Consider the following 23,526-nt stretch of genomic DNA (forward strand, 5'->3'; position numbering starts at 1 on the left):
CACTGCTGATGTAAGAGTTGACTCCCTCAACCATTGTCCTAGGTTTCTATAACTCATCGCACAGCATTTGTATTAAAAACAAATCATTGGTCAATGCTTTCCAACAGAACACTGAGTGATCCTGCCACCCAAAGCAGATTTATTGCCCTATTAAAATACATAATGAGTATAAAAATGTTCCTAAGAAAATGCAACATTTGACCTGAAGTCTAAGCCCTCTCTTTCCTTCCCCACCACAATCACCCCTGTGGGGGGGGGGGGGGGGGAAGGTAAAATTTGTATGTTGAGAGGGAAAGTATTTACATCTATGGATTTATGACGTGTAGTGAGAGCAACTTCTTTCAGCAAAATAAAACAGAATAGTGGGCACCGACTCTTCTGAGGATGCCACTGTCAGTTGAGAATTCTGTGTGTGTGTTCATCACAGGTAGGGCCAAGTATCTGAACTGCCTCCATATGAAGGGAGCTGAAGGCAGGGATCATCTCTAGTGCAGAAAAGAAACCAGTGGGAAGATGAAGAGTGAGCAGAGACAAACTCAGAGAGGCGTGGAGTACATTCACCCCAGGACCCTGACATTTGAGGATGACTCCTGTGACTTTGGTAGGGGCGTGTGGGGAGAGGAGGGGCAGTCGTGAGTAGCAGATTCCAAGAAATTGATGTGGAGAGGGATGTGTAACTTTGATTTTTCTCTTAAATTCTATTGATAATTGAGGCCAAGCAATCGTGTTTTGTGTCTACTGTGGACTGGCCAGAGGGGTAGGGGCTGGGTCAGCTGCTCCCCAGCCTTGACTTTCTGCTTAAGGGCATGAGGCCATTACACTCTCCTCTCAGCTTTGCAAAAGGAACTGTGTCTCCATGCCCTGCCCCCTGCCTTGAAGCAATTCAGAAACTTGGGAAAACCTAGAGGATTTCCAAATTCAAGTTAGCTTGTCTCTTTGAGTTTTTACACTCTACTTTTCATACCCGTGCGAATGGCTAAAAAAAAAAAAAAAGAAGTAGCAAAGTATCTCACAAATGCCGGTGCTTTGAAATATTAAAAAAGTCTCAAATTCTTTGGAATTTCAGGTCTTACCTGCAAAGTAATCTTTTCTAAAAAAAATTAATAAATTAAAGGAAAAACACGAACAATGCCTTTATTCTTTCTAAATGACAAAAAGGACTATCTTGAAACACTCACTTTGGCATGTACAAGTTTCTGAGGGGGACCTGGCAGTGTTTACAGCACACATTGAAGTACCTACTAAGAAAAAGCTAAAGATACACCCTGCAGTTAAGAGAAGCTCTTGCCTTGAGCTTATCTTAGCATCGAGAACAAAAAGATTGTAACATAAAGCTTTGGCCATTTCAATTCTACTATATACATTTTAAAAACTACACAGTCATAAATTAAAGCAGTGATTAAATAAGCTCATATAAAATGTAATTAAATTAAAAAAAATCACAGCACATTATAGAGAAAAATAGGAACCAGCTTCACAAAAAAGAGATTTTATATATATATATATATATTTTTTTTTACCCTGTGGAAACAAATTTTCTACGGAACACAAAAACTTCATAAGTAACCATCAAAATGAAAATCATTTCGTATTCCATTCTTGCATTTTTACACAACCCTTAACTAACCCGGGGAATATTTCCAGAAACTAAGTCTTCCTTGAGCAATAGAGCAGTTCTGCCAAGAAAATAAACCCCAAATCAAAGGGGGGGGGGGACATCCCAAACATACAAACTACAAAATAAATAAGAATTATAAAGTTTTTTTTAAAGTAACCTTAACAATTATCAAACTAGTAAGTTCTGCCTTATCACATAGACTCTCTATACAACATAACCCTAAAACTTTATTACTATGAGGTATTTGGAGGAATTGGTAAAAGTTATGCACGGCCTGCCTGGGGGAGGGACAGGTGAAGTTAGGTGGGGGGAACTTGAGAGGGAACAAGGAGGAGGAGCTTTGGTTTATCAGCAAGAAATTGGGGAAAAAAAAGTCATCCTTTGGTATCAAAGAAAGTTTCATTGCATGGTTGCACGGAAAAAGCACCACGGTGAATAATTATTCCTTTTTTTTTTCATTAGTGGCCTTTCTAAGAGGCTGAGGTATTCAAAGAGTATAAGGTGAAAGAGGTCAACAGCGGTTTAACACTTTGGTTCAAGCAAGGCACTCGTCCAAGGAGTTTACAAAGTTTGCAACATGTTTGCCTAGAGATTTACAAGTAGAACTAGCAGTAATAAGAGTAGTATTTCCTAATGTTGTTGTTGTCATTATTGTATCATTATTAAGAATGAAGACAAGTTTACACACTGAGTGAAGAGTTAGGAAAGGGGGAGGGGTGGGGGAAGGGAAGGGGCGGAGTTCCCTCTGCAGACTGAGACCGTGCATGAAAATATCTTTGGTATTCTTTGGTATCATCAATGTGATTAAAATCACCAATGGAAATTGAGTGAGGTAGCGTCTTTGGTTCACACTATAAATAGTAGATCTTTACACTTTTTTTTCTTTTTTTCTTTTTTTTCTTTTTTTTTTTTTTTACACGTGGAAGTCGCTATTTCTTACCTTCTGCTTCTTTGTCCTTACTATTTAGGAAATAGTTACCAAATGTACTGTAAAGCTAACCACACCACAGTAATAACCCAGAAGGCCAAACATGTCTCAAAACAGCCTCTGGTGTTTGAATGCACCCTAAACAACTAGATAGAAAAAGAAGTGCTTTCTCTTTGTTTGCTAAATGCATAGTTTTCATCCTTTATGTACAAAGAAGGGAGGACCTTTCTTAGGGAATATGCCTTTATAGCTCATGTGAAAATGTCCTAGGACTCTTTGGTATAGCAAAGTTTGCATTTAACCTGCAACCACGGTCATTCACCTGGGGTAGCAATGGGAGTGGAATGAATCCAAAAGTAGCGTAGTGCTTTTATATTTTCCTGGAAAAATAATTTCGCTTTTTTGCGGGGGCACAGTGAGTGACATGTTCATTTAGGACTTCTGGATTTCCCACACATTTTCTTTGGTCTTTGGAGTCTATTCCAGCTGCATCCAGGGACTGGAATACTCAATTCCTGACATCCAGAGCTCTTTTACCTGAACATTTACTGAAGTCTGGGGTTTTGGGGTGTCCAGACGTCACAACTCCCTGCCCTCTACAGGAAAGCTTCCAGTGATGAGAGGACCTGAATGTCTTATGGCCAGAAACAGACTAAGTTCCATTCTACCAAAAAAAAAAAAAAAAAAAGAAAAAGGATTACTTTAAGTGCAGTTTTGGAATAAACACATGTACAAATAAAAGAGTAAGACAGATACCTTTTTCTGGTGAATTTTGCAAAAGAATTGAGAAATGATGGGTGAACAAATGGCACATGATCTGCTCTGTGGAATGTAGATTAAAAAACTCAAGCCAGAAATTAATGTTACACTAAATAGGAATGGAAGCATTGTGTTTTTTTTCTACATGCCAGTTCAGGAGCAAGTAAAGAATCAGTCATACATGATGTAATAAGTGTATTGCTTGTGAGAAGCTGAGTTTGTCCATCACGATTTCTAAAAAGCAAAGGGTGTGAGTATGCTCAAACAGTCGAGTAAAAAAATTGCTTTTCAGGCTCTGATTTGTGCATCTGTTTATGAGAAAATATATCTCTAAGCCCTGAAATTGCATAATGGGTGCAAATTCAATGCTGGTATGAAAATTATCTTTGGTGTTAGCAAATAGGATAACTGGGTAGTTTCTTAAAAAACCGTTATGGTAGGATACTGAAAATGAAGCAATATTCTGTGAGACTGTGCCTACACAGTACCAAAATAATTGGTCAAAAATGTAACATGGGCCAGGCGCAGTGGCTCATGCCTGTAATCCCAGCACTTTGGGAGGCCGAGGCAGGTGGATTACCTGAGGTCAGGAGTTCAAGACCAGCCTGGCCAACATGGTGAAACCCTGTCTCTACTAAAAATACAAAAATTAGCTGGACGTGATGGCGCCTGTAATCCCAACTACTTGGGAGGCTGAGGCAGGAGAATCACTTGAACCCAGGAAGTGGAGGTTGCAGTGAGCTGAGATTGCACCACTGCACTCCAGCCTGGGTGACAGAGTGAGACTCTCTCAAAAAAAAAAAAAAAGGTAACATGTAGTTGGATTGATTTTGGGGGTAATATATAGTAGCAACAAATAAAAAACATGGTTGTCTGAATTCTGCTATTCTTTTCTTGGGGTATTGAATTTGGTAAGATTGTGTGTAGACACAGCTTGAATTTCCCTGCATTTAGAATTATCACTTTTTAAATAAATAAGGCTTTCCTCCCTCCTAAATTATAAATACATTATGTAGCTGTATCCCCGGCTCCCTCCATTCCTGGAGAGAGAGAAAATGTTAATCAGTTTTTTCCTTTTTGTTTATGTCATTGACAAAGATTCTATTTTTTAGTAAATCTTGAAGGGTGGCCATTTAAATGGTCTCTTTCAATAGCTGAACTATAATTGTGCCATATTTAGAAGGGAAATTTTTAAGCTGGAGTTGTGGGTGAAATTAAAAACAAAAAACAAAACATGTCAAGGCAAATGAAGTATTTCATCAAAAGAGAAGTATATGTTGGTTTCCTCTTCTCATTCGACAGCAGACATGAAGGAGACACAGATAGATGGCTTGTTGGTTTTGCTTTACCTCTCTAGTTGCCTGCCTGTTACAGACCTAGACAAGGTGCTGAGATTTGATGCTAAGGAGTTATGTTTTGTGTCAAGATGGTTCAGTTTTGTTCTTTGGCATTTTTAATGAATCTCAATAAAACAACTTATCATTAGGATAACATTTAATTTCATAGTTCTAAGTAGGGGTGGTAATTAACTAACAGTATCCAATTCTTTACCTAATGGCATAATGGGCATCTGCTTAGATAAGTTACAGTCCAACTGAATTCAGAGAGAATTTTTCTGGGAATCAAGTGATTCACTGGGGTACCACTAATACAACTTATTTTTTTTTGACTTTGACTTCTACAGCTCTGGTTAAGTGATTTGGAAAAATAGAAATTTAAAATTTTGTATTTGTAAGCTCAGGTCTAGTTTTTAATCTGTCCCTGTTAGAGAGCAAAATCTATATTATAAAATTTCCAGCTAAATGCAGTAGCAAGAAAGAAGGCAGAATGCTTTGGAGGCTATTCTTAGTTCCATAAATTGATTAATACCAATAGATCAAAAGTCTTGTCGTCCACCAGAACACTGGCTTTTTTCTATACAGTTCCACCAATTCCACCATTTCTCAGTTGCACCTGCTGTTTTGTTGACGTCCAAGTCATAAAATTTCTGGGATTGGCAATAAGTTAGTTTGATAACTTTTTAGGATAGTTATAAGTATTGAATAGCTCATTTGAATAATAATGTTGTTTTTTTAAACTTTATTTGTATTTGTAAAGTATTTAAAAGAGGTTTTTGGTGCCAGATGCATAAAGCAAATATAAGTCAATTAATCTAAGGATAGTTCTTTATTTAGTGACCTTTTACTAAAAAGCATTACTTTGAACAAATTTTCTAATTTAGTTACCCTCCCTGTTAAATTTAGTTTTCTAGTGTAAAAATGGGGTACTACTTTGGAAAGATCCTCAGGTTTTCTCAGCTAGGAACAGATTATGGAACCATGTCTATCTCTCTACTTAAGTGACATTTATGGATCCTGAAAAGGAGTGTGCCATCTGGATGTACACGTGTACTGCATCGACCTCTCTGCCATGATATTAATTGCTTCCCTGAAGCTACATTCTTTCTTGCCAGTTCTGAAAACTCATATTTCAAATGCTTCAAGAGTCATAAATAATAGTCATGATTCTATGTGGCATGTGTATTATAGCTAGATCAGTTCATACGTATAACTTTACATAGTATCTTGTGTAAAAATAGCTTTGGTTATTAAAATCATTGCAATAAAATACCTGCACTATAATATTAAGTGTGTTCTTTGGTACCTAGGTGATTTTTTTAATGGATGGACTCTTGTTTCATTTCTTAAAAAATATCTGAACATTCCTTAACAAACAAAGAGAATGCACTGGTTTAGGTGTCATTCAAATTTTCTTTGCTGGGTTTGAATCTGCATTTAGGTTGCGGGCCTGGCAGGTTCAAACGTTAGGCTAGACGAGCAAAATCACACTCCTAATCCAATGAACTCAGACAACCCCATACCATGTTGGTTGCACTCCTATAGAACAACCATTTCTGAAGACCAGCTCTGCCTAAGTCTCTAACCACTGGTGGTGGTAGTACTGAGACACCATACACCTTCGTGGCATGGTAGAACAGATGAGAAAGTTCGATCTTAAAAGATGTCCACTCAATGGCTCAAAATCACTGTGCTCCAAACCACTAAACAGCCAAGCACAGCGAGGATGGTCATGGATTGAAGGTGTGAGATCCAGTGGTGTTTTCCCGCTCATCATTTGTCTTGCCAAGTCACCGCCCTGCTGAAGTGTGTGTCTCCAAACAAAGTCAGAATGCAGGTGAGCTAAGTCTTTGGTTTCTTTGGACTATAAATAACGCTTTTTTTTCTTCAAATATTTCTAAGTATAAACCTGCTATCTTGAGGTCCTGGTCTTTTAAAAATTTTTTTTAATTTAAAGCTTTTCCACCGAGGTTTTAGTTTGTGGTTCTTCCTTCATGCTTTGGTACAAGTGCTTGATGAAGAAGATGAGTTGCCTGAATTGGAGCTGCCCTCGTCCTGCCACTTGTCCAGACTCCTCCTTCTTGCGTTCATGAAGAAGTTGCTGACAGTGCTCAGCTCCAACCCCAGCTGCTGGGAAATGGTGATTTGCAATTCTTTGGATGGACGTTTATTTTCCTTGAATATTGCATGTAGAGTTCGACGCTGGACATCTGTGAAGACCAACCTGGGCTTTTTGGGTGTGTTGCCTCTATCCTTCCCATGTTCTTGTTCTTTCCTTTTGCATGCTGTGAAGAAACACAGAAGATGTTAGAACAAATGGTCTAGGGGAGAATCATGAGTAGAAAGACAGAGCTCATAAAATTTGTTAGCCATTCCTCATGGCCTGCTTTCTGTTTGCTGACCTCTGCTTTAAGCACCATTGGAGGCTGGGAGGAAAGTGTAATAGAAGAATGGAGAATTGGGATACAGGTGAAGTTCTGTGAGGCCTGGGCGTGGGTTGTGGCTTTCATGAGTATTTGCTCTTTGTCCTGGGTAAGTCAGTTAACTCCATCTGGGCTTCAGATTCCTCACCTGTAGAATGTAAGTTTCTGGCTAAATGAACTTAATCACTTTGAACCTTTATTTCTTCATCCGCAAAATGCATATAAGAATACCTACCTTGCCGTGTTGTGGTATGAAATAGTGTACGCAAAATTTATGCTAACTTTACAAATGCAACGCCTTGTCAGCAAGAAGTGGTTGTAGCCCTCAAAGGGTTTATAGTCTGCTGCCAGTAGAATATTAAGACCCTAATCAGAGTCTAAAAACATAGTAGAAAGGAATTGCATTTGTTTCCCTTCTGATCTTTTTTATTTTCCAGGAAAATCTGTATATAAGAAAGTTCAGTATATAGTTTTTTTTATCATGGCCATCAAACAGTCTTCCACTGATTTTCTAGTGGAACCGGGAACTGTGGAGGTGTGAACCACTCTTCTTCGACATTGAGACTAAACCTGCCAAGTTAGCCATGTTCATCTCGGGGGTCTCTCTGTGCCTCCTTTTTGCAAGCCACGCTCTTGGAGTCCCCCTCATCACTTACTTGGTCTCCCACTGAGGGGCCCATTCCCTGTGCATGCATGTCTGGTCCTGTATTATGAAGCTGCTTTTTGGCTGATGGAGTTATTCTAATGTATCATCCCAATGGAGCCCTCAGACCCCAGGGTTTGGCGCCAGATCAGGGTCTCTCCTGATTTTAGATGCCATAATTCTCTTTCCACCCTAATGAGGCTCACTGGTTTCCACCTGCTAAAGGACTATCAAGGCTGCATTGGTAACAATGCACACTGCCCCTCCACCCAATCTCCACCGTCAATCAATCCTCACAACCATCCACAAATAACCATACAACCCAAGTAAAAATAGTGCTCTGATATGTGAATGCAGCCTTAAGAAAAGGCTCCTATGCCCTCACTGCAATCAGATTGCTGCCTCTTAGCCCCCTATGTAGGCGTTCTAGAGCAGCCACTGCCACCTTTATATCTGGCTGGCTGTACTCTCATCATGACCATAGTGGAAGATGGACAGGGCATGCTTCGTGATGGAGGGAGGGATTGCCATTCTTCCATAGTGCATCCCTCCCATTGCTGTCCTACCTGTTGCTGCCTTCTGCTTCACTGTATGCCTCTGTGTATTCCAGGTTCTCAATTCCTTACCTGATGGTTCACCAGCTCTGGCTAGATTCAGCCTCTGTGCTCTCCTCAGCCTGCCCCTCCCTTTCATTTCCAGCTGGGTAGATCCCGGACTTCAGAGTTCCTGTAAAACTTCAGGTGCCATTGGTACAAATTAGCTCAGCAACAGATCAGCTGCAGAGCTCATAGGATGAAAGGTGGAGAGGCCTCAAGGCTTTAGAGTCCAATCCAGAAGGCTCCAATTTTTTAAAACAATGTGCTACTTAGTAAAAAAGTTCTGAGTGTATATTCCCTTATATTATTTATTTATAAATCATATACATGTGTTAGTATACTAATATATTGTGCACATTATAAAACATAGCACAATACAAAGACATTTTTTTTGAGACAGGATCTCACCCTGTTGCCCAGGCTGGATACAGTGGTGCAATCTTGGCACACTGCAACCTCTGCCTCCCTGGGCTCAAGCGATCCTCTCACCTCAGCCTCTGGAGTAGCTGGCACTACAGGTGCGTGCTGCCACTACCTGGCTAATTTTTTTGTATTTTTTTTTTTTTATAGAGTTGGGGTCTCACCATGTTGCCTAGGCTGGTCTTGAGCTCCTGGGCTCAAGCAGTCTGCCCACCTTGGCCTCCCATTAGAGGTGTGAGCCACTGCCCCCAGCCCACAATACGAAAATTTTTAAAGGGATAAAATAAAAATAAATAGACATGGAATTCTCTTCTAGAGATGCATCTGCTTGCCAGGCTCTGGAGTGTATTCAGCCTACTTACGGGGCCACTGGCCCAACCATTAGTAAATATAAGAGTGATAATTTCAGAATGGACATGAAGGGAGGGCTCAGTCATGAAAGAGAGATTTGTAGGCAAGGCAGGCCTTATGGCCTTTTGTAACATGTCCTGTAGGTCACTTGCTATGCCTCTTGCCCACCATGAGGGGCGGCATCAACCTAACGGGCAGTATTATTAAATGCCCAACTCCCTCAGAGCCTCGAGTTATAGACATCCTGAGCCAGGTGAGAGTCTCCAAATAGAGTTCCTCCTCCCAGAGGCCTACAGCCCTCACTGGGCACCTAGATTAAGTCCCAGAAAAAAATGACTAAAGTCAACTCCTGTTGGTTTGAGTCAGCCCATGTAGACACAGCCTCATACAATACTGATGCAGATGGCTGATTCATTGACTTAAAAATGAATACAACACAGGTTTTGCTCTTAAGGATGCCAGATTTAAGTAAATAACTGCATATAAGCAATTAACTACAAGAGTATAAAAAGAGTGTACAGAGTCTACTGCTTGAAGATATTCAGGAAGGAATTACAGAGAAGGCACTTCAGATGGGCCCTAAAGGATAAATGGAGGCTTGCTAGTGAGAGGAGTGGGAAAGCTTATTCGCTGCAGAGGGAGCAGCATTGTGAAGGATAGATAAGTATTAGTAGACAGGTATTTGTGAGGCAAGAGGGCACACAAGAAGGAAAGGCTGTGGGAGATGGCTTCGTGCGTAGACAGAGTTCAGATATGAATCATCTCATAGGTAAGGAGGAGGTAGGGGGAGGCATGAGTAAGGGTGTAGTGTGATTGCATTTGGGCTTAGAAAAACCCCTCTGGTGGAGTTGTGGAGGGAGAACTGGAAAGCAGCAAGATTAGGGACAAGAATGCTACAGTGGGTGCTGTGGTCTACTACCCAGATCCCCCTTCAGGACTGTGGCACTTGTTCCTCCAGCTGCTGGAAGGGTTGGCGACAGGTGGCTCTCAGGTGAGCTCCACTCTTGGAATTGCCCTTGGCCAAAGGTTATGCCACTCTGGGGTGGGGTGGGGGTTTGCCCATATCTAGTGGGGGTGGGTGGGGGGCTGTAGGAGGTGGGGGTATGAAACGTGGTGGTCTAGGAGAGTGGAAATGTGTTGGTTTAAGGACCCTCACCCCAATCCCTTGCATCAAGTGAGACAACTCTAAAGAGTCATCCGGTTCAAGAGCACTCCATATAATTGGTTGAGGCTATTTTTGCACCTACATTGTTGTTCAACTCCTCCTTCTGCCCAGTCTTACTTCCTTCACCACCCCCAGGGGGGTTATTCGCCATAACATGCTCCAAAAACCTTTCTGAATGCACATCTCAGAAACTCAGAATCTGCTTTGCAGAGAACTGTACCTAAAATACAAGTCAGAAAACTACCGTAGGGCCAGGCACAGTTTCTCACGCCTGTAATCCCAGCAGTTTGGGAGGCCGAAGCAGGCGGATTACTTGAGGTCAGGAGTTCGAGACCAACCTGGCCAACATGGTGAAACCCTGTCTCTACTAAACACACAAAAATTAGCAGGGCATGGTGGCAGGTGCCTGTAATCCCAGCTACTTGGGAGGCTGAGGCAGGAGAATTGCTTGAACCCAGGACGCAGAAGTTGTAGTCAGCTGATATTGCAACACTATACCACAGCCTGGGTGAGAGAGCAAGATTCCATTTTGGAAAAAGAAAAACCACTGTAATGAGGACCCAAAATTAGACAATGGCAGAATCGGAGAAGAACTTCTTGGGCGGTCAAATCAAGAAGACTTCTTGACTACTTGGCTAAGAAGGTGTAGTCTGGAACATCTGCCAGGTTTCTGGTTGGATGATAGTAATGGGGCCATTAGGAAATGCAGATGGAGAAATGAGTTTTATGAGGATAGTAACCACTTCTATATGGAACAAATTGCATTGGATGTGTTTGCTGGACATTCTGTTAAAGATCTCCATTAGGTGGTTGTACAGCAGACAGCAGGATGTATGGGATCTGGAGTTCAGGGGAGAGATCTGGGCTAGAAATATAGACTTGGAAGTCATTAGGTCTCTAGATGGTAAATTACACAGAACACTCACTCATGGGAAAGTAAATAACTGAGCATTGGGTACAGACTTGACTTATTTATCATTCAAAAGGCAGAGCTAAGGGAAATCAGAAAGAGATATTCATCTTCCATCTAGCCAGATTGCATGTTTGAATGACTTCAGTCTGGTCCTTGGCATTTGGCAGGACTGTCTGCTGAAGCTACCCCTGAGCCAGCATTTCCCAAATGGCATCAGAAGAATGATACTCTCTTAAACAGGGGTTCCTTGAAAAGATGGTTTGCAGATTAAGGACATTAAAAAAAATCTATTATGTATTGCCTCTTCCTCAAGATTCATAACATATGTAAGCACAGCTAATTCTGTTTCTCAAATTTGTTTGACCCCAGAACCCTTTTTGGTGGAGACTGTCGATTAATGTCTTATACAATATTAATGTTGGGGAAATGCAGTTTGGAAGTTCCTGCCCCGGGACCTCAAGCACTGTAGACGTTACAATACCAGAACCTGGGAAGTGAGATTCTCTTGGCGCAGGGACCCTGGCTGACTTGCTCTGTATCTCCAGGATGCCCTGGCCTAGGGCCTGGTTGTAAGGGCAGATCAGTATCCACGTGGGTATGGGGCAGGGGTATGTCTGCGAATAAGTAGATGTGATTAGATCTGGAGGAAATGCTGCCAAAGCTGGAGGTGCTGAAAAAGAAAGAAGAGATATCAGTAAAATGGAGAGTAGACTAAAGCTTACTGAGAGTCACCGATGACCAGGGGAGGCTAAGTGGAGCAACCCACAGAAACAAGTCATACTTCTAGAAGCTTTCACCAGACCATAGCTGTGAGAGCTGAAATTTCCACGGAATTGATTTCAGAGTAGAGATTACCCATTGTAAGGTAGGAAACCCCCAATTGGAGGTTATGAGAGTCCACATGAGTGTGCAAGATAGACAGAGAGAGAGAGAAAGAGAGAGAGAGAGAGAATGAAAAAGGAGTATGACAAGAAGTAGTGCTGCTTAGGGAACAGCAACACACATGTTTTATGTGAATGTAATATTTTTATGTAGGGGTACAGTTTCCATTAAAAATAGAGAAATACTTGTCAGTTAACTGGATTAAGTGGAAGGAGATGGCCATTGTTGGTGAAAGGTAGTACTAATGATGAAGATCTGTTAGGAGTCACCTCCATGAGGGTGGGCAAGCAGACAGCTCTATAGGATGCACTGGCAAAGTATATCAGACAAGTGACTTTGATGTTTATGGGTGAGGTCACCCAAAGTGAGTACCATGGAGGAGGTAGAAGTAGGCATGAAAGATGGTAAAAGTCAGAGCATGACTTTGTGTGCCATGGGAATAAAAGATTATGAAGAAAAAAAAACAGAGCATGAGGGTGTGGGCAAAGGACAGAGACTTCTAGTTCAGGCATGCCTGGGGACTGCTTTGCCTATAGTAGGCAAGGCAGAGCCAAGTGGGTTTCAAGAAATTTAACTTTGCAGGAGGTTGAAAGGTATTTTGTGAACAATGAGTTGTGAGGTCAAGTTGGTTTGGGAAATGCTGAATTAATTAATGATTAACCAAAATTCTTTAATGCAGGACTTTTCAGAGCTTTAATATGTTACTGAGCATCAACACTTTCTAGCTTACAGGCTCTCCCAAACTTATTTGATCAAAGAACTCTTTATTCAGGGAATTTCTCTTAGGAATGGTGTTCCTTAGAACAGTTTCTCAGAGTGTGGTTGGCAGACCTGTGCTGGTCTGTGAACCACTACTGACTTGCAACGAGGTCAGTACAAAATATTGAGAATAAGCAATTAGAAATGTTTATGGCAGTTTGACATTGCTGCAACATTCAAATGTGTGATTATTTCTCTAGTAATTTTTTTATTGTATTATCAAAATTATTCATTCAGGACAGATGGAAGTTAGAAACAAACCAACAAGCTAGTCCTTCACTACCTAGAGTTTAAGAAGCCCTGTCTTAGAACACACTTTCTAAAACACAGTATATAGTAACATCTTAGGATCAGTTGTCACTCAAGCATTTGTATACTAACTTATATCCATTTTCCTGACTTAATGATACAAAGGAATTTAGAACATATAAAGTGCTGATTGAATTATGCAAAAGTCTGCCAAGAATTTGTCTGGGAATATGTGGGCACACATATATTGGCCTGGGAGGCATTAATAAAGCCAAATGAACTTATGATACAGCTTCTTAAATGAGCCTGGACTCTTGAAGACACAAGCTCTGGCCCAGCTCCTTGGATATGCACCTGCAAATACCATCAACATTATGAATTTGGGGATTACGTTTCCAACACATGAAATTTGGGGGACACATTCAAACCATAGCAAATATATTGTCTGACTAATTCTTAGTACCATTTTGTGAGGTGAGAGAAGCCATTGTATTCCATTTTGCAGCTGGGGACACTAAGCTCAAAGAAGGTGAAGGACTTGGGTCAAGATCACACATCTATCAGTGGCCACAGAACTGGGCTTGAGCTGTGTGCCGGCAGCTTATCCACTCATATGTGGCTTGCTGTCTGTGAGTCCTTAGACTCTAGACAAGTATTTTATCCCTCGAAATAGCTGCCCTAGAATATGTTGTCCTAACATCATCGCAGAGAAAGTGGACTAGAGAGCAGTAAACGGGAAAGGCTGAGATGTCCAGGACACCATGAAACTGCCTTGACATCTAAGGACAGCTTGGCATTGTCATAAGGGCCTGCTGGAGATGCAGCATCTTCACCCTAAAGGCTGATGTAGATGCTGAAAACTGCAACCCCTCAGCAGCCTGCAGGGCCAAGTGTTCTCACACAGGTAAGTCTGTGACGTCCGAGTCACGCAAGGGGTGTCTTGCCTGGATTTAGAAGAGAAACGTCCAGGCGGCCCTCAGCCCCTTTGCTTCTCCAATGCCTCTGGGTCAGATGGGGGTGCACTGGTAAGGCAAGACACATCCTGAAGTTCTCAAGAGCCAGCCCAGGGCTGCTACCCAGATTTCTGATGGGCTTGGCCATGGCATCCCTGCAAACCCTGCTCAGGAGAGCTTGGGGCTTCAGGGGTAGGGAACAAAAATATCAAAAAGCATGTGGGCCAGAATATGAAAATCCACAGGGATAGAAAGCAGACTGGTGGTTACTAATGGCTGAAGGGGTGGTGGTGGGAAATGGGAGTGACTAATACGTATGGTTCTTCTTTTTTGGGGAGATGATGAAAATGTTCTAAAATGGACTGTGGTTGCAAAGCTCTGTGACTAACTGGATGATTTTAAATGGGTTGAATTCTATGGTATGTGAATTACATCTCTATCAAGTTGTAAGAGCAGCGGCAGCCAGCCATGCACACAGGGTGAGCCCTCTGCTCTCACCCCTACCTGCCACTGAGAGAGACCCTTTTCTGGGCTGTGGCAAAGGACAAGAGGTAGTCGGCGGTTCATGTGCATTGAGCCCTGAAGACCCTCTCTTGTCAGCTGAAGCTGTTTTTCAAAGTAAACTCTTAGAGACAATATATGTGGATGAGCGAGCACACAAATAAACAGATTTCAGTAAAACGCAGTGGTGGTAGGGAGAGACAAATGAAGGGGAAACCATGCAAGCAAACATGACAGGACTGTTCCTGAGCCTGTATTCCAGGCCAGTACCTACACTGTGGAGATTAAAGAGCCATTGGATTGACCGAGACCATCAGGATTAGAGCTCAGACTCCAGGAGTCCTAGCTCAGAATGTTATCTGCCTTGCCTTGAGTGATCTTACTGTGCGGTGTATATTTTTATAAGCTGTGTCCCCAGTTGTTTGGGTGATAAAGGAGCTCTTAAGTGGCAAATTCAGAGGGCACAGCCCAGTGTGTCATTTGAAAAGCAACACCAGTGAGCTCTAACTGATACGGCCAAGGACAGCCTTTGCATGGGAAGCAAAGTCCTGCACAGATTGTCTGGAAACTGATGGTCAGCAGAGGGAGGTGGAGCCCAAACAACCTACTGGACATGAGCTGTGTTTGCTGTGTCTCTGTGAGTAGCCAGAGAAACTGTGGAAACTCTTTTGGTCACACACATGGAAAGCCTAATAAGAACATGCAAAGAGCAGACATTCCCAGTGGGGAATAATCACTGTAACTCACCCTTGTGTCTTGCTTTACAGTGCTTAAAACACCTCCATAAAACCTTATCATGTGATCCCCACAAAACTCAGGTGAGGTAGAAATGGGTATTCTTCCTTTTTTTTTTTGTAGGTGAAACCCTGTCAGAGAGGTTAGGCAGCTTGCCTGTGGGCTGGTTAGTAGGGGACTTGGGCCTCCAGCTTCACTGGACCCTGGAAGCAGAGGGCAGCACCAGTGAACACATCATGGAAACTTTCCCCAGGATGGTGAAATGGGGGCAAGAGCTGAGGCAGCGGGTGAAGTGGAGCTCAGAGAACTTGCACCCAAGGTGAACAGAACAGCAGCAGTTGGTCAGCCAAGCAGCAGGCCAGTTGTCAGCCAGATCCGTCTTGATGTGGCTGAAAGGACTGCAGTTTGGCCTTCCAGGAAAGTGGGCTGGATGGAAGTTGAGACAAAGGGACTTCTGGCAGCATAGCAGACAGCACACCCATGCTGGCCTGGGAAAGGGACTGGAGTAGTCCCATGTCAGGAAGGATGCAGGGGAGCATGGGATAGTTGTCTCCTTGTGTGTATCAGCTTTGAGAAGAAGCTGAAGGAAGCAGCTCACCCAATGGAAAAGGAAAGAGCGGGAGCAGAGGGCCTTGGCAAAGCCAGGTCGGGAAAGTCATTGGAGCCTCTCCCTGCCCCCGGTCTGCTTCTCTAGCAGAGCTGTCCAGGACAGAATCCTGCCATCCCATAGTCTGCTGCCTGGAGTCCTTCCTGAGTCAGTGAATAAAACATGGTGACGGACCTGTCTTCTCCAGGTGAAGCTCCACAGCTGCATCCCAGGAGAGATGGGAACCCTGGACAAGGTTGCCTGGGCCTGGGAGGGGTGGACAGCATCTCCTGAGCTAAGCCCCATTCATGAGTCACCTTACCAGGCCTCACAGTAAGGGCGTGAGGGAGACACTGTTATTCTCTCTAGTTGACGAATGAGCAGCCTGAATCTCGGCGAGGTTAAGAGACTGGCCCAAGTCACCCCAACAGCAAAATGGTACAGCTGGGATTTGAGCCAGCACAGGGCCCCATGACAGCACTGGAGGACATCGGGAGGTACGCCTCCCGCTCCTCCGCAGGCACAGACTACGGGGAAACAGAGAACCATACCAGCTTTCGCTTTCTTTGACCCCACAAACAGCTATTTTGGTGTGATTCTAGACTATCTCAGTTCTTCTCTCCACAAGGTTTGTCTTCCCTCCCTTGTTCTGTTTTCCCTGTGATAGAGGCTAAACCTGAACTAGAATGGTAGCTGAGAATTCTCGTTGAAAGAATGCATTTCATACCCAATGATACTGGCATCGTCCTCTCGCTGGTCATTCACGCTCATGTGCACACACTTTCCTGAGCACAGCCTCATCAGTTTTTATACTCACAGGAAGAGACACCCATCAACCTGACCCTTCCCTCCATGAAGCTCTCCCACTGTACTGCAGTTTCAAAGGAACTGGTGGGAAGAGAGAAGCTGCGGCCTTGCACCTGCTAGTTTGGTCAGTAGCAAAGGGCAATAGGGCTCTTTTCTGGAAGTTTGGCTCAAGAATTTTGATTTCTATCAGTATATGAAGAGATATCTGCACTGCCATGTTCATTGCAGCACTATTCACAATAGTCAAGATGTGGCATCAATCTAAGTGTCCATCAACAGGTGAATGGATAAAGAAAATGTGGTAGATATACATATATACATATTATTCAGCCATAAAAAGAATGAAATCTTGTCATTTGCAGCAACACGGTTGGAACTGGAGGGTATTACGTTCAGTGAAATAAGCCAGGTGCAGAAAGGTAAATATTGCATGTTCTCACTCACATGTAGGATCTAAAAAAATTGAACTCATGGAGATGGAGAGTAGAATGATGGTTACCAGAGGCTGGGAAGGGTAGTGGGGCGTGCGGGATAAAGAGGGGATGCTTAATGGGTACAAAAATACAATTAGATAGAATGCGTAAGACCGAGTGTTAGGTGGCACTATAGGGCGACTACAGTTAATTATAATTTATTGTATATTTCAAAATCGCTAAAAGAGTAGAATTGGGATGTTCCTAACATGAAGAAATGATAAATGCTTGAAGTGATGGATACCCTAGTTACCCTGATTTTATCATTACACATTGTCTGCTTGTATCGAAATATCACATGTACCCCACAAATATATACAACTATTATGTATCCATAATTAAAAATTAAAACTAAAAAAGGATTTTTCTAAATTCTTTTAGAATTCTAAATTCCTAAACTTCTGTTACTGGCTGATCAGTTGGAGTTTTATTACGTCAGTATCCCTCACTTAAAAAAGACTCTCAATAGTTTGCCTCCAATAATTGGAGTGATATAGATGCTCTAGTTATTATGATGATTCCACAAAACAGTCAAAACAAAAAGCACATCTGATGAACTACATGCTTATTTTTACCTCATATATGCCTATTGTGAATTGTAAGTCTTAGCTTATCGACCTCATTTTTCTAATTAATAGATGTATATGTTACTTTATAGTATTTACAGTAATTGAGGGTTATAAAACAGAATTTCTTTAAAAAACCTACAATCTTGAGTTTTCACTAAGTCATCAGACATTTTCTCTAATTAATTTCAAATTAGTGAAGTATTCCTCGTTTGCTTTTTTGGAAAGTTGTCTGTAGAATCAAACTGTAAATGCTATTCTTACAATGACATGCATTATACAATTAGTTTCACAAGGGTCTCCCAAAAGCCCAAGATGAAAGCCCTTGGTGGCTGCTCTACCATGATATTCAAGGACCTTGACACCCTGACCTCAACCACATTTCCCATGTCACCTCCTACTACTGCCCACTCAATACCAATCATTCCTGCCACACTGCTCAGAAGTCATTCCTAGATATGAACCTCCACATCCATACTACTTTGCTCAAGATGTTTCCTACACCCAGAATGTCCTTCCTTTTCTCTTTTCCATACAAAAAGATCTCTGTGCAATGAAGGTCAACCTCAAGCATCTTCTCTTCTGCTAAGCCTTCTCCATCCCCTCTCCCATCCAGGGAGAGTTGTTGTCTTTTGTGCCCACAGAGCACCTTCCCCACAGTATAATTAGTTAGTTACCTACCCATCTCTCTCACACAGTCCGTAATACTAGAACATGGATTATTTCCTTGGCATACTCAGCACCCTTGTTGGAAAAGCAAGTTGGATGTGGCTCCATAGAAAATAGAGATGCAAAAGACACAAGTCTTTTAAGTTTTGAAAATGTGTGCATAGAATGAAGTTCCATGAGATAGCGTTAATCCCTTTACTGGATAGTGATTTTTGCAGTAGTTTAATGGCACCATGGGGAGATTTCTGAAATGTTATATCAGAAACATATGGGGATATATATGAGGAATATATGGGGATATATCTGAACTGTCACTGACTGGGAAGTCAGTAAAGGTTGGCTGAGTCCTGGGTATTGCCACCACTCCTATAACTGGGTCTGAAGTGAGCTCAGGGACAGGTAAGGAGCAGACTAGAGCAACAGAGCTGGAGGAGCAGAAGGCACAGAGGAAATTAATTTGGGGTGGGACATTGAAATTAGTTGGGAGTAGGTTATCAGCTCCCTTTACCAAGGTTAGGTGCCCAGGTGGGGCCACTGAGTACCAGAGGACAGAGGTGTACTGTCTGCATCCATCCTTGCTAAGTCTGGGTGGTGACTGGTCCATATCTGCCTTAAATAGAGAGGAGATAAGGATCAGATTTATGGATAATGTCAGCAAATATCCAGACAGTCTGTGTGGTAGAAACCTTAACAACAAATTAATGAGATGACTCCAGCAGAAGAGTCTTGAGGAAATTCAAATTCAAGGGATGAAAGACTCAAAGAACGCTTTATAAATAAGGTGAAATGATATCCCATTTTGTTTCTTTTTCTTCTGGCAACTGCCAAGCTATTGGGCTTTTTGAGTAGGACCTCTGGCTATTATAGAGCCCTGGATCCATGGGTTAGGGTATCATTTCTCTCTCCTGGGCTTCAGGGCTGGCCTGCATTCTGCAGTGGGAGAGACTGGAAGGACCCTCAGAAGTTCTTAGTCTTCTCTGCAAATGGGAACCACTGAGAAACTTTAAAAGCACTCGTGCCTGGGATCCATCTCCAGAGATACTGATTTATTCAGTCTCGCAGAGGCCTAAGCCAGGGATTTTTGAAAGCTCCCTAGGTGATTCTAATACTTAGCCAAGGCTGAGAACCACTCCTCTAAATCAGTCTTCTCAAACTTAAATCACCTGGACATCTTGTTAAGACGAAGATTCTGATTCGGCAGGCCAGGGTAGACTCTGAGATTCTGACCATCTAACAAGCTCCCAGGTGATGTCTAGCTGCTGGTCCGGGACTGCACTCTGAGTAACAAGGGCTGAGAGTCCCGAGCGTGAACTCCAGTAAAGGTGTGGCCCAAATACATCAACATTGCCTGGGAGCACAAAGGGGCGGCTTGTTCACAACGCACATTTTGGAACCTCATCCTATACCTACTGTCTCTGAGAGTGAGATTCACAAGCTGATATTTTGTTTTTTAATTAATTTTTTAACGTGAAAAAAATGAACTTTAATATGGCTTAAAAATACCACAAATCAAATCCAAAGACAAAAATTGAGAAGCAGTTGTAAAATACACAATAATTTCTTTATACAAATCACTCAGAAATAAACATCCAGGGCAAAGGGTATGAACTCTGTGTCAGTTTATGACAGAGAGAGAGAGAACATTTATTTTAATTTTTTGTCTGAGCTTGGCAAAGATTTAAAACCTTACTAATCCTCAGTGTTGACAAGAATAAGGAGCAATAGGCACTTTTGATGGGAACATCAATTGGAACAACTGTTCTGAAAGATGATCTGCATTTATATCAATATTAAAATATATTTACTTTTGATCAAGTAATTAACACTTCTAGGAATTTATTCTAAGGCTATATTCAGGCAAGTGCTCAAAAATATAAGTACACATATTCATCATAGATCCTTTTATAGTAGTGAAAACTATAGGGAGTTAATCAATGAATTATGGTAAATTTGTGTGTGCAAAGACTTGCTTACCTATGACTACATCCCCAGAATCTAGCTCAGTGCTTGGTCTATATATGAACATTTATTGAATAAATGAACAAATAAATATAGTAGAAAATTCTATAGCCATTAAGAATGATGATGTAGATGTATATTTATTGCAGTGGAAAACTATTCATCCGATCTTACAAAAAGGACAAGCAGATGACAAAACTGCATAGATAGAATCATCTCATTTTTGCATAAAAAGCAAGTGTGTGTGTGTGTGTGTGTGTGTGTGTGTGTCTGTGTATATATCTATGGAAAAAAGTTTAGAAGAATGTATACCAAAATATAAATTGTGTTTCTTCCTAAATGGTGAGATTATAGATGTTGTTTGCATTCTTATTTATACCTTTAAGTAATGTCTGTTTTTTTTTACAATGAGCATGTATTAACAGATGTAATTTTGATAATCACTAAATTTTTTTTTTCATTTTTGTTCCATAGGTTATTGACGTACAGGTAGTGTTTGGTTACATGAGTAAGTTCTTTAGTGGTGATTTGTGAGATTTTGGTGCACCCATCACAGGCAGATATTTTAAACAAGCTTCCCAGTAATTTGGATGCCCAATAAATTGGAGAGCCACTTGCTCCTAGGACAGTATTTTAGACCTTTCCAAGCTCAAGAGAATTACTCCATACTTTGTCAAAAACACAGGCTGACTAAATCAGAATTTTAGGAGTGGTCTGGGAATCTGTGCTTTGAGAATACCAGGTAATTCCTGTGAGTTCAGGTCCAGGAAAGCCTGCTTTGTGGGATCTTTCTGTGGGACTGGGTCCAGGTAACCCTCCTCTCTCCCCACAGTGAAATTGTACTTGTAAAACCCAGCTGCATTGATTGTCATAGACAACCTGGCAGAGGAAAAAAAAAGCGAGATGTGGCCGGGCGTGGTGGCTCACGCCTGTAATCCCAGCACTTTGGGAGGCAGAGGCGGGCGGATCATGAGGTCAGGAGATCAAGACCATCCTGGCTAACACAGTGAAACCCCGTCTCTACTAAAAATACAAAAAATTAGCCAGGCATGGTGGCATACACCTGTAGTCCCAGCTACTTGGGAGGCTGAGGCAGGAGAATCGCTTGAACCCGGGATGCAGAGGTTGCAGTGAGCCAAGATCGCGCCACTGCACTCCAGCCTGGGCGACAGAGCGGGACTCCAACTAAAAAAAAAAAAAAAAAGCGAGATGTGTGTGAAGTTTGTCCACGGAGTTCATTGCTGGAGGCAGAGGGTTTTGTTCTGTGATTATGATGAAAGAGAAAGTTGGGTGAGAATGGAGGAAAAGATCAGAGTAATGGCTGTGAGCTTTTTAGCGCTAATTGACAGGGCCTCCTTCATCTTGACTTGTCTGAATTTACTGCCAAGTGCCTAACATGGAAGGGAAGGAGCTGTGGGACTGAAGGGCATCCCTGTGGGCAAGTAAGTGTATCTCATGCCCAGAAAGAGGAAGAACAAGGTTTCTGTGCCACTCCTTATTATCCACCGGGCTGGCTCCAAGAGATGAACTAAAGAACTGGAGGGTTTTTGTTGTTTTTGTTTTAATTTCTGCAGCTCCACACCCATGCTGTGACAGGAACCCTATTAGTTTGTACTGGGCTTGTTTTAGGGTTGTTACATTTAGAGGATGTTTAAAGTGTTATTTTACATAATAAGACGTGGCATGAGTGCACACACACATACACATATAATAAACCCAAGCTGCATATTTTGGGTTGTGCTTATCAAGCTGTAACATGCATTAGAATCACTTCCAGGGCTTGTTAAAACGTAACAAGCCAGAGTTTCTAGCCAGGGTTTCTGATTCCATAGGATTTCTAACAAGCTCCCAACTGATGCTGGGGCGTGGGTATGGCAGGTGGGGTGGGGAGAGAGAACTGCAAATGAATCTTAACTAAAACATTTTTAAGCAGGTTTGTTTATTTTATGGGTATGGGCAAAGCAATTTTGAAATGATTTTAGATGTATTACAGGATTGAGCAAATGAGTACATGTGTGTGTGAGAGAGACAGAGAGAGAGAAAGAGAGAGAGAGAGAGAGGTAGATTACTGGGTACCAGAGTTCTCACTGTGCAGGAAAAGACATATAAATAGGGAATGGGGGAAGGCAGGGAAAAATCCTCTGAGGATATATTGCAATTGGAGGTGGAGGTACTGGTGTGAACTAATGATTTTAGAAATACGTACATGAGCACGTTTATGCGTACATGGATATTATGTATGTATGATGTGTATACACATATTTGTATGTGTGTGTAAATAAATGTATATGTATCTGTTTCCTGGCTTTGTCTGAGAGGGTAGAAAACCGAAGTCACCCTAAAGCCATGAGCACACTTAGTGCCTAGGCTGTCTTGGACTCTAACATTTTTCCCCACCAGGATAAACCAGGGCTCATCAAAGAAGTGGCACATTCTAGGATTGGGGCAGAATATGTACCAAATGAGCTTGGAACATCTTATGATGCCAGAAAGTTAAAAAAAAATGTGAGCATTGTCATAGGGACACAGGAGTCAGAGGGAAAGGGCTCTCGTCAGTGAAATCTGGGACAATTTGAGCACCAAAATAGTTAAGTACAGTAATGAATTGTAAGCCACTGGAAAAAAAAGGAATGCCTGAGTCCACTCCAATCATAAATGGATAATGAGAGAGAAGGAAGGCTCTTGCAAATATCCTCTCTCTCTATCTATATGTTGAATAAATGAATGCTATTCATGATATATTTGGGAAAGGACAGGGATGATGGAATTACCAGAGATTTTTTATTGTCTCCATTATTCTTTTATGTATTTTCAAATACTCCACCATAAATTTAATAATGGGATTTTTTAGTTTGAAAAGTTACAAAGTAGCAGTATGTACCATCCCATAGGGAAGAGATTGGAAGGATACACACACACACACACACACACACACACACACACACACACACACACAGAGGGTTATCTGTGTGGGGTGCTGTGGGTGATTCTTCTATTTTTTTTCTTTATTAGTGTTTTACCCTGCAGCTCCAGCTCAAAGGATGTATATAATACTAATAATTTGCAACAAGAAATGAAGTTATTTATTTATTTTTTTGAGACAGAGTTTCGCTCTTGTTGCCCAGGCTGGAGTGCAATGGCTTGATCTTGGCTCATTGCAACCTCCGCCTCCAGGGTTCAAGTGATTCTCCTGCCTCAGCCTCCCAAATAGCTGGGACTATAGGCAAGCGCCAC

The 23,526-nt window shown here is 41.9% G+C and overlaps 1 protein-coding gene across 2 annotated transcripts in view; it reads right to left on the minus strand.

The window, feature by feature from the left end:
- Window positions 1–1,515: 1,515 nt before the first annotated feature.
- Window positions 1,516–23,526, minus strand: part of ONECUT1 (one cut homeobox 1) — a 37,931-nt gene continuing 15,920 nt past the window's right edge. The window contains exons 2-3 of one of the 2 annotated variants that reach the window (XR_004067434.3): window positions 6,166–6,927; window positions 1,516–3,210 (exon numbers count right to left, since the gene is read on the minus strand). Coding sequence is in view for 1 of the 2 variants with exons in the window: in XM_004056208.5 (XP_004056256.4) it covers window positions 6,635–6,927 (293 nt within the window). In the remaining variant the exon portion in view is untranslated. Of the gene's footprint in view, window positions 6,928–23,526 lie in introns of both variants that reach the window. The other variant, XM_004056208.5, reaches the window with a different exon arrangement.

Source organism: Gorilla gorilla, chromosome 16, assembly GCF_029281585.2.
Source record: "Gorilla gorilla gorilla isolate KB3781 chromosome 16, NHGRI_mGorGor1-v2.1_pri, whole genome shotgun sequence".
Taxonomy (NCBI): domain Eukaryota; kingdom Metazoa; phylum Chordata; class Mammalia; order Primates; family Hominidae; genus Gorilla; species Gorilla gorilla.